This window comes from Platalea leucorodia, assembly GCF_965183815.1.
Source record: "Platalea leucorodia genome assembly, chromosome: 4".
NCBI classification, from domain to species: domain Eukaryota; kingdom Metazoa; phylum Chordata; class Aves; order Pelecaniformes; family Threskiornithidae; genus Platalea; species Platalea leucorodia.
This window is the reverse complement of record NC_138826.1, coordinates 65,031,782-65,042,854: the sequence shown is the minus strand read 5'-3', so window position 1 is coordinate 65,042,854 and position 11,073 is coordinate 65,031,782. Positions and strand designations below refer to the sequence as shown.

At 48.2% G+C, this 11,073-nt stretch overlaps 1 protein-coding gene across 2 annotated transcripts in view; it reads left to right on the top strand.

Moving 5' to 3' along the window:
• The first annotated feature begins 2,061 nt into the window (after window positions 1-2,061).
• KIAA1549 overlaps window positions 2,062-11,073 on the top strand; it is a 146,688-nt gene continuing 137,676 nt past the window's right edge. For both annotated transcript variants that reach the window (XM_082308072.1, XM_082308071.1), the window contains exon 1: window positions 2,062-2,238. In XM_082308072.1, the coding sequence (XP_082164198.1) occupies window positions 2,118-2,238 (121 nt within the window). In that variant the 5' untranslated portion in view covers window positions 2,062-2,117. The remainder of the gene's footprint in view (window positions 2,239-11,073) is intronic.

Sequence of the window (11,073 nt, the reverse complement as noted above, 5' to 3'; positions counted from 1 at the left end):
AAAAAAAAAATTAGCTCTTTGCTTCCTAATGAGTTCTGGGAAACAGAAATCTTTTTTTTTTTAATAAATAAAGAGGAATATCAATGACATACTTCTCTCTATCAGCAGTTTAATACAACAGAAACAATCCCCAGGCCCTGGGGGTTTTTTGTTAGTTGCTCAGGTAAAAAAAAAAAAAAAAAAGGTGGGTGTTATGCAAGTTTTTCTGCATTCAGTTTTTGTTAGATGTTTCAAAAACAAAGGGGTTTTTTTTTGGTCACACTGTCACCTTCTTTTTGCAATGTCTATCATCTTTGCATGGGATGTTATAGCTCAGCTTTTTAGTTTCACTTTAAGATATAGGTTATAGTCACCCATGAAATTTTCTGTGAAACAGCTCTCCACTGTACAAAATGAAAGAAAACTATATCATATGGACCGAGACTTTTAGAATGAAAGTATAGGTCTTGTGCTAGAAGGCCTGAAGTACTCACCATAGCGATTGCCTCTGATACCTCGCCAAAGACATCTGTGGACTTTTTGACCCCGAAAATGTCTAACCTAAAACCAGTAGGTTTTTCCGACTTCACGCTCTCCCCTTACTCGCCGTGCCTGTATTGAGCCACATCTTCAGCTGACGTAGTTTGGCTGATTTCAGCCTCACTTATTTACATTGCCAAGGATCTGCCACGCGTCGTTTTCCTTTGCTGTGTGATATTATGTTGTCATGTGCATTGCGTGATGTACAGCTAAAGTTTATAGGTATCGCTTTATTTCTATGTCAGCAAAATGAATCCTTTGCTCCTTCCACCCTTTTTTGGGAGCGAGGTGTACCTGTCGTGACCGACGTGTGCCGAGAACAGTGTTCCAAGTCCCCTGACACGCCGTCAGCCTGTTTTGTTGTGAGTACAGCTGGGAACGGGGTGAGCCCAGCTCTGCTTTCGGGTGGGACCTTTCCCCAGCTGTTGCTGGCGCCCCTGAGGGGAGCCAGGCTCAGGAGGAGCCCCGTGGTGAAAGGGCCCCCCCCGCTCTTTTTGCCTTTGATCCCCTGGAGCAACACTAATGCTGCGTGGATGTCCTGCCGCTGCCGCGCCTTCTCCTCTTCTGATCCGACATTTATGACTGTTTCGGCCCCAAAAACTCTGCGAAGCCCGTGGGAAGCGAGGGCCGGTCCCCGGGCGCCGCCGCGCCCGGCCAGCGGGCTGCGGGACGGGGCGGCAGCCTGCCGGCCTCGCTCCGCCAGGGGGGAGCGCGGGCAGGAAGCTGCCTCACGCAAACCGGGAGCGGGCCCCGGGGCCGCCCCGACGGCGGGGCAGGCACCGGGACCCACCGAGGACCCAACCGGGCGCCCGGCCCTTCCCGCCGCCCCTCAGGGGGAGGCACGAGCCGGCGACGGGGCGCGGCCGGCGGGCGGGGCGGCGGGGCCCCGCGGGCCGGGCACGGCCGGGGGCGGGGCCTGCTGACACCGCCCCGCCCCGTCCCTCACACCGCCCCCCGGGGAGCGGGGCGGGGGCCTCGGCTCCGCCCCCCGCCCCCGCCCCCGCCCGCCCGCCGGCGCGCGGCGGGAGGGGGAGGGGCGGGCGCGCCCCCGCGCAGACGCGGACGGCGGGGCGCGCGCAGGTGGCGGGCGGCCCCGCTGCGCTCGCTGCCGCCGCGGGCCGGCCTCCGCCGGGGTTAGCGCCTCGCCGGCGGGGGCGGGGGGAAGGAGGGAGCGAGCGCCGGGCGGCCGGGCCGGGGCTGCCGGCGCCTCCCACGTGAAGGGCCGTAGCCGCCCGGGCGAGCGCCGCGGCCGGCCGAGGAGCCCCCGCTGCCCCGGGGCTTCCCCTCCGCCTCCCCGCTCGGGGCCCGAACCGATCCGCCCGCGGGCCCTGCGGGGCGCCGCTGCCCCGCTCCCGCCCCGCCGCTTCTGGGAGGCGGCTGGCGCCGCGGCGCTGCCCCCCTGAATACCGCTCACGGGGTGGGCGTGGGGAGGGGGGCGCTGCGGCGGCCCCCCCGCTCCCGGGCGTCCCAGCCCCGCCGGCGGTGGATGCGCCCGGGAGGGGCCGCCGAGCCCGCCCAGCCCTCTCAGCCCGCGGGGGGGACGCGGGGCGCCGCGATGACTTGACGCCGGGCCGCGGCGTGCCGTGCCGTGCCGTGCCATGGAGGGGATGACACGCTTCGTGGTGGCCTCGGCGGCCGCGGCGCGCTGGCGGCCGGCGCTGCCCGCCCTCCTGCCGCTACTGCTCGCCGTGCCGGCGCTGCGGGGCTCGCCCGCCGCAGGTAAGGGAACAAAGGGGGCCGGCGGGGCCGGGCGGGCGGCGGCAGGTGTGCCGGGCCGGGCCGGGCCGGGCCGGGCCCTGAGGGGGGACCGGCCGCCGCTGCTGGGGGCGGCTGTCCCCGCGCGCCGGCGCCCGTCAGCGGGCGCGTGCGGGGGAGGCAGCGCCGGTAACAATGCGGCGGGGCGCGCGGGCAGGCGGGCGGGGGCCGCCTCTGCGCGCGGCGCTGCTGGGGACCCCGCCAGCAAAGGCGCGCATTGTTCGCAGGCGGAGCGCGGCCGCTGTGGCGGGGGCCGCGGGCAGCGCGGCGGGGCCGGGGCCGGGGCCGTGCCGTGCCGTGGAAGCGAAGGAGAGGACGGGCGTGGGGAGAGGCGTGGCGGTGGCAGCCCAGTCCCGGACCTCCCGGGGGACCCGGTGTGCGGGGTGGCCTCTGCGAGCCGCCGGCCGCCCGGAGCTGTGCTCCCGCTCCCCCGGCGGCGGCTGCCGCGGTGCCCGGCGCCTTTTGGGGTGCAGCCTGTCAGGCGGCGGGAGCAGCTGCGGGGTGCGGGGCAGCCTGGTTCTCCTTCGCCTTTGGAGTTAGGAAGCATCGGAGCCCCTCAGAAGGCGAAATGCTGCTTTCCAGGCACAGCCGTGGCACGACTCGTGCGTGGGGAGAGCTGGTGGGGCTTCGGAGGGTGGTGTGTGCAGTAGATGTTTTAAAATAGCCAGGAGTCAGTGACCCCCTTTTTCCTCTCTTCTTTTCTCTAGTGGCTCTAGACATCAAAATTAGTCTGTAGTTAAGCAGGCAGTTTAATCACAAAGATGTCTCATTTGGTTCTGCTCCTGTAGCAGTTCTTGGTTCATCTTTAATACTTTTTTTAAAAAAATGCACCAACTGACCTTTCATAGAAAGGGACAATTTTGCTATGATTACAGGTTTCCTTTTTGTTTGGTAGATAACAGGTATAAAGTAATACATTTTTATCAACATCAATAAGTTGTTGATGAGTGGCAAGAAGCGATAAGAACTTGCATCGACCTATTGCATCAAGTGGACCAACCACTGTTGACTCTTTTATTTAAACACAAGAGTCATGGTGATTACTGTTGGGTGCTTAAGAAGCCTTGGTGTTATAAAACATGCTTATCTTTTTAATAATGCTTTATTTCCACTTCAGAAAGTAGTTCGTGTTTTGGTGGTGACTGGTTAGCTTTTCAGGGAGGTTACGCTCTGCTCCAGCTCCCTTCGTAGCCAACAAGAGATGTTCCATTTCCAGCCAACGGGAAAGTTGATAATTTCTAGTAAGCTTCAGAGATTCTTTTTCTTAAATAGAAGAGGGCAAAGCAGTAGGTTCAGAAGCTGGAGATGTGCTTGGGTTTTGGGGTTTTTTTTCCTCTTTGCGGTTAATAGAATGGCTGGCTTTCTTTTTCTAGATTTTCAGAGTAAGTCAATGAAGGCTTTTGTTTAATTGTTAGTAGTTCTTAATTAAACATTGCTGTGGATTTCTGTAAACTTCTGTCTGATTGCTGTGCATTCTTGTATAACTTAAAAAACAGCAGTAGAAATATTATGTAATTTAGCCAGTGTTTGGGCTGCTGGAAGAGAGCACTCAGAGACAACAGATCTTGCCCAGAGCGATGCTTTCCTGCTCAGTCTAGCACAGGAGCCTTCAAGCTGTTTTGATTTGCGAGTCCTCTACACTTTCTTTTTCCACGGGGCACGTGAATCATTGTACAATGAACTTTGGCATACTAAGAGCAAACTTGCTTTTCAGAGGATGCTTTTCATAGACATCTTAGAAATGGTCCATTGATGGCAGAGATTTAAAGACCGCAGGTTGCAGAGAACAAGAATATTTTGTTACTTTTTGATTAAGGTGAAATGCTTTATTAAAAAGCATGACAGGAGTCCGATTTCTCTGTCTTGGGCCCGTGTTTAAAAAGCTAGGACACAGCCTTTATCCTAATCTTTTCTTTAGCCTTGAAATGTTTTGATGGTATAATGGATGGTGTGAAACAGAAGAGATGTCTACTGGTCATATGCAGTAGGCTTGGACAACATTCACTTAATTGCTCAACAGATTTACAACTCCCTGCATTGTATCTCTCTTGGGTGCAGTTAGTTTGCTTTTCAGTGCTGTTTGGTCTTGACCAGTTTAGGAACAGTAAGAGCTAACTCCTACAGCTTTGAGTTATGCAGGAGAGGCATACAGTAAGAGTGGACCGACTGTTAGAGCCACTTGCTTGCAGTTGAAATAGCAAAGTGAACGTCAGTACTTAAGAAAATTAAGTAGTAAATCAAGTTGGATTTTGGAATGCTTGATCCAGCTCCCACTGAAGTCACATGTCGCTGAATCAGGGCTTCAGCTTCCACGATTAAGCAGATGCTGAACTCTTAGTGTGTGGATAGGCTGCTAGTGTGCTGAAGGTAGGTATGTATTTGAGCACCTCTGTCAACTAGGGTTTTGGTCAGGCTCTGTGAATGTCTTACTGCTCAGCCCAGGCTGTGTTTTTGCTTTTGTTTCATTGCACAATCTGTGCAACTCCCGCACTGACAATCAGGAGGATTTATCTTGTCTTGCTGTGCCGTTTTCATGGGAGAGAGGAGAGCTACGTGCTGGACTTGGAAAAGTCTGCAGTGAGTCTCCGCAGAGACTCAAGGACCAAAGACAAGTTGTGGAGGTCAGGCAAGGAATCAGATGTAGCTGCCTTACGGGACAGTTACAGGATATTGTTTATTCAACTTAATTGCACGAGTGTGTTGCAGACACTTGAGTTGGCATCATGTCTCTTGTGGCCAGTTCAGCTTGTCAAGCTTGCTTCCAGTTCATTTTCACAGAAGACCCATATGGCTGGAGGATTCCCTTTAAGGCTGCTTTCTATGCTGTGCTCGCTTTTTTTGTGTCAGCCTCGTGTCTACAAGCTACACTTGTAATCTTGCCAGAGGAAATGTGTTTTTTGTTTGCATGTTCTCTCAAGAAGTTAGAATGCTAAACAAGCTAGTGGACAGTGCAGCTTTTTGTTCAGTTGTGTCTGTTTTGTGAGTGACATTTGTTTTCTGTGAAGCAAGGTCTTAGATTTCTCAGGCAGGGCTGGGACTTGAAATATAGCATGCCTTTAACAAAGTAGGCTTTAACAGCTTTGACCTACCTTGGGTAATAGTTTTCAGGCACTGGACACATTAAAGAGCAGTGATTCTTGCTGCAGCACAAATTTTTTCCGAGAGGTCTTGGGAAGCTGATGATTGTGGTAAATGGCAGGTTCTGACAACCCCATTCTTATTTCTCAATTCAGAATGAGTGTGTGCATGTGGGGAGTTGCTTGGGAGAGAAGTGAAGCAGAATAGGCTTCTTAATAATACAGTCTCACTTCAGCTGTGGGAGACATGGCTTTCCTTCATTTGAAAGTAAATCTGTTTATGGATGATGTCCTAAACCACCAGTGAATCTCCAGCCTTGCCTATTGTGGCATACAGTATGAATAACACTAATTGCGTAAGAGTTATTATGGATGATGTCCTTAACTACTAGTGTGTCTCCAGCCTGGCCCATTGTGGGATACAGTATGAATAACACTAATTGCACAAGAGTTATTAAATAGAGTGTGTCGTGGGAACCTGAGTGTAAGTAAAAAGCCATAAGGAAATAGCACAAGTTGTCTTTTAAATTTTGTCTTAGAACCCCAAAGTTAAGTCAAATGGTAGCATTAAATGAACAATGCAGACTTAATTTCTTTTTTGGCTCATGTCTAAGAATCACGTTTTCAGAGTCCTTGTCAGTATCTCCAGTTTTCCGCTCTGGAGTTGCATGATATGATGTCTTTTTTTATCCCTTTAGAAGTCATATATTTCTGTGCTTTTTGTTAGTGGTTGCTAAACACACATGAGCTCAATAACAAATTTAATTGACACTCCCTATATGTGCTGTGCTTTCAGCTGTTGATGTTATTGGAGACAGCTGTTTCGGAAGACTAAGGGAAAACCTTTCATAAGAGCAGTGGATTAGTGGTGCCATCTTCCTATGCATGAGATGGGGAAAAGATACAACTGACCATCAGTAATCACATCACTGATTATATCAGTGTAATTAACTGCATGTAAAATGCACAGAATAAATACTGGAAAATGGTAGACTGGGCTGACGGTGCTAGCTCTTATTAAGGCTGTAAGATGTTATAAGATGCTTGTAAGAAATACTACTGCTTTGCAGCAGAGTTGAGAACAAACTTCACTATTTCAATTGAAATTTTATAAATTGTGCATTTTGCTACGGGCTGAAGCTTTTTTTTCTTTGCAAAATGTCAGTTGAAAGAGTTCAGCTACTTCTGATGTTGAGGCAAGAGGAAAACAATGGTTTCTGCTTTGAGTTCTGCCAGCTTCTTTTCTGAACAACTTTAATACCCTTATGCTTTGGAGCGTGCAGTTAAACTTTGGCAGATTTTGTCTGCTCTGAAGGGGATGTTTTCTCTGCTGCTGCTTTGAAAGTGATTTTTTTCAAAAGCTTGTAACAACCAAATTTAGGCACACATGGCTGTGATAGAGATGATGCATTTTTTTTTTGTCTGCTAAAATTTGGATATATCCTATTCTCATGGAACCTCACCTACCTATTTATATGGACCAGGGGGTATATGTGCCACCGGGGCAAACATACTAAGCACGCTTCCCATAACCGAAAATGATATGTGAAAGAGAGACTTTCACAGGGAAGTCCAATCTGAACTGCTCCAGAAGTGGGGCTGGATTGAGCTTTAGGACTGATAACTGGCACCTGCCTGCCTTGTGTTTAAGGACGTGTCTGTGCCATGTAATGGAGGGCTTTTCTTTCTTTAGGGGAACCCGGGCATCTGCCTTGTGGTGCCGTGTTGTGTGGTGGTACTTGATTGCATTAGGCCCAAGAGGGAAAATGGAGAGAAGAAATGGCTTTTAGAAGGAGCCAGGGTGAGACTTGGATTTAGTTAAGCAGCAGGAGTAAGAGAAGGGTCTACAGATCTTTTTGGGTTGCTGTTTGATGAGATGCGTGCAGAAACCTGGGAGTTGCAGGAGTAGGAGCGGAAGAGACACACAAATTGCAAGAGGATTTGTGAGATGAAAGAAACTGGTACTGGCAGGGCACGAAAACTAGGAGGCAAGACATTAGGTCAGGAGTGGGAAATAGGTCTGTGGATGAGGGAAACTGCAATGCAGAAATTAATCCTAGAAGAAATAAGCAGTGCAGCCTGGTAGTAGGATGAGCACACTGGGAAACACAGATGGACTCAGTTTAAAAAAATTAAAATAAACCTCCAAAAATAGTGTTGAAAGGAAGAATCAGAAGTAGGGAAGGTAAAGGACTGGGACAGGACTGGAAGAGATGTGGCTGAAAGCATTGAGCTTGGAATTTAGGAAGAGGGGAGCGTGTGCCCGCTGCTGTGGGACGCTTTCTCCAGAATTCGGCGCAGAACCGAGGGCTTCAGAGCGTTGGCCCTTTTCTCCTCTCAGCCAGGAGCATGATAATCTGCTGCTACTCCTTGAACATTTTGTGAATGCGCATGTTTCAGCCTTGTGACAGAAGTGTTTTTCAGAGTTTGTTTTGAAAACTGAAAAATTTCCTCCGCAGAAATTGTAGTGGCATGTGAAAACTGCAAAGGCAAAAATCAGCAAGTTGGACACATTGATGTTATAATAACCTGTACAATTTTAAACTGCTTCTGTGCCTGTAAGTTATGGTACAGCTCTAATCACATGATCATGAAGTTATATTCATATAGATGATATTTATAGCTATGTAGTCACCTGCACATAAATATCTGTACATACACATACCCACACACAGGCAGGACCCTGATCGCATTCAGTGTACAAAACTGATCCTGCTCTGGGGAGAAATGGGTGTTGGATAGCAATGACGAAGTTATCTATAGGACTCTTGCTCCTTTTGCAGCAGATGTTTGAAGGTGTGAAATGAATGAGGCAGGGGACAGGGAAGTTTGAATAAAGGTTTCACTGTTAATGTAATCAAATGCTGTCCTAGACAATTGAATTGTGTTGCTGTTGCAGAGTTTCAGTGATGTGAGCAAGTTGCTTAAACCAAGCTTCCCACAGGTGGTCACTAGCTGTGTGTTCCTCATTTACTGGACGTGAGACCTCTGGGATCTGTGTTGCAGAAATGCTGAGTGCTTGCAGCTGCCAAAGTAGTCAAGGGGAGCTGTTCTTGAATAGATGTTGTGTCTGTAATTCTAAATACTCATTAATGTTTCAAATTAGTCACTCAGAATTTGGCCTTGTTTCTTAGTTTCACCATTTGTAAAATGTAATGTGTTTGATTTTCAAAACAGTATGAAATGTTCACATGCAAGAACAGTGAGCACGAAAGAAAAGTTCATCAGACAGCCAGAGACTACTGTCTTTAGAACAGTAAAGATGCAGTGGATGATAAACCAGTCTACCGAACTTGAATCCACAGAAGAGAAATGTAAGAAATAAACTATTTGTAAGCAAATAGAAGGTAACAGGTGGTGGTGTAACAGTATGCGTTTACCATATTAAGACTTTTTTAGTGAGAGTTAACTAGCCTTACAGATGGGAAGACCTACTATGCTGTATCAAAGTGTAGCAGGATTTTGTTTGATTTTTTTTTAAATCTTCATAAAAAGAGCTCATATTTATGGTTGCTGATGTTTGTTGCTCATTTCCAGTTTTAGCAGTTTCAGCCTACATCCCCTACCTGCTTATTCTTCACGCACAAACTGTTTTCTAATCCTTTCAGTCCTTTTCCATTTTCCTCTCTGATTTAGAGAGGCTTCTCTTCTATGAGTTCATTCTCTGTATACAATTTTGAATTGGTTTTAGCCATCTGGTCAAGACAGTGTGTCTGGTCTTGGGGTTTGAAATAGAGATGAGAGGCTAAAATTCACCAGCAAGTAAGGGGAGGTGGAGGGAAGAATGCTGGAAACACAGTAAAAGAAGGGCCTGAAAATCCAGATGTTTTTCAGTAAGTAAAGTGCATCATAGTATCATGCTGAAGGGGCTGAAAACCTGCAGGATGGGGAATAAGCAATGCAGCAGTGCTGTATGAAGGGATCTGGTGTTTATCATGGATCGCAAATAGAATGTGGTTCAACAAGTTCACAGTGGTGCTGGATCTCATGAACCCATGGGTTATGGTCTTTGGCATATCCTGTGTAATAACTCGTTTATTTTCTTCAGTGGCAGAAGAGCTCCAGCTGGAATGCTGTGTCTAGTATGGGACCTTGTCCTTCAAGGAAGAGACAGGCTACTGGAGAGGATTCAGATCACAGAAGTATTGGGGTTGCCTAATCTAGAACAAGAAAACAGGTGGACAGAACTTTATTCGAACATATAAAAGATAAATACAAAGAGAAGTGTAATAAACAGTTGTATATTGAGTAAGAAAAGAAGTAAAAGACTTGAATTGCTGTGAGCAAGACAGGTTTTCTAACCGCTAATCTTTCTAACAGTGGGGATAATGAAACCCTGAAATACATGGTTTGGGGCAATAATGTAATCTGTCAGCAGAGTTGTAAGAACAGCTTGTATAATGATCTAACAGAAGTGGATTGCAACAGTGATTCCACAGTGGCGCAGAATGATGGAGTAGATGACCTCCTGAAATATTTTGCAATCCTGTTTTTGTGAGATTCTACAAATAATGTCATTTTTGTGCAGACGTGCAACATTGGGGCCAGTATCTGTTCATTACTGAAAGCTTTGGTGTGCTGTTTAAGTGAAGAAACGACCTATGGTTGTGTAGTTAAATACTGTGTCATAATGTTTATGCAGAGAAAAGCTGAATTAGGATTTCATAGGTGACCTTAGTAATGACACTTCCTAACTTTTGAATGTTTCATTTTAGGCTTAACAGTTTTGTAAGGTTTCAAAGAATATATTGTAATCCTTGCTGTAGTGACTTTATCCGTAGTAATAACGGATGGGAGGAACACACTAATTTTAAGTTAGTCTCTGTGCAAGTTCTGTTTCTTAAGCATTTTATAATACTGCATGGATTATCACTGAAAGGACAGGTAAAAGTAAATGGTGTGGATGTGATTCTGCATGTCTTATCTTTATTCATCAACTGAATTATTAGCATTTGTATATTTAACAGGTGGGATGGAAAGAGAGGCAGTATCAGTGCTCAAAACACTTTATTGATATTTCTATGAAATGTATAGTTGGGCAAGCTGGGAACTTGTTCATCTTGGCACAGAATTTAGGATTTACCCTTGCCCTTGGGGAAGGGAGAGATGGTGGAAGGAAGAGGTCCTAAGTGATACAAGATAACTGGGAGACTGAGCAAATAAATAGCACTAGACCAGATCTTTCAGGTGCCTGTGTTGTACGTACTGCTGGCCAGTGCAGCACACGGCTGGGGTCTGGGTTGAAGGGAGAATGCAAAGCTTCTGTTCTTCGATAGCTGAGAGACGGTGGGTGCCCCAGCTGGTGACTGGGAGGCGGCCGAGCTTCCTGGCTGGAGCGGCAGCCTCCGCTCAGGTGTGTGCAGTACCTCTTAGCTCTGCAGTGAGTGCGTCCCGACAAAGCTTCTCTGGGCAGTCAAGGCAGCGGGGAGCTGTCTTTGCATCCTTATCTGAAACCGGTTGGTATGGCAGAGTGAGAGAGGGAGGATGGGAACTTGGATCAGGAGGGTACTGACATAAGGAACAGCAAAGAGAACACTAGGGACTGGGCGACTGTAGGAGGGGATGGAACTGGGAATATGGATTAGGGTATTGATGGTGGAAGGCTTAGTTGAGAAGTGCTGTGGTAAGAAGAGGGCTGCTTGATATTGGTAAATTGGAGGTTTTCGTGGCTCTGCTGTGTATTTGACTTTTTTCTTAAGTAGTATTGATACAGTTTACAGGT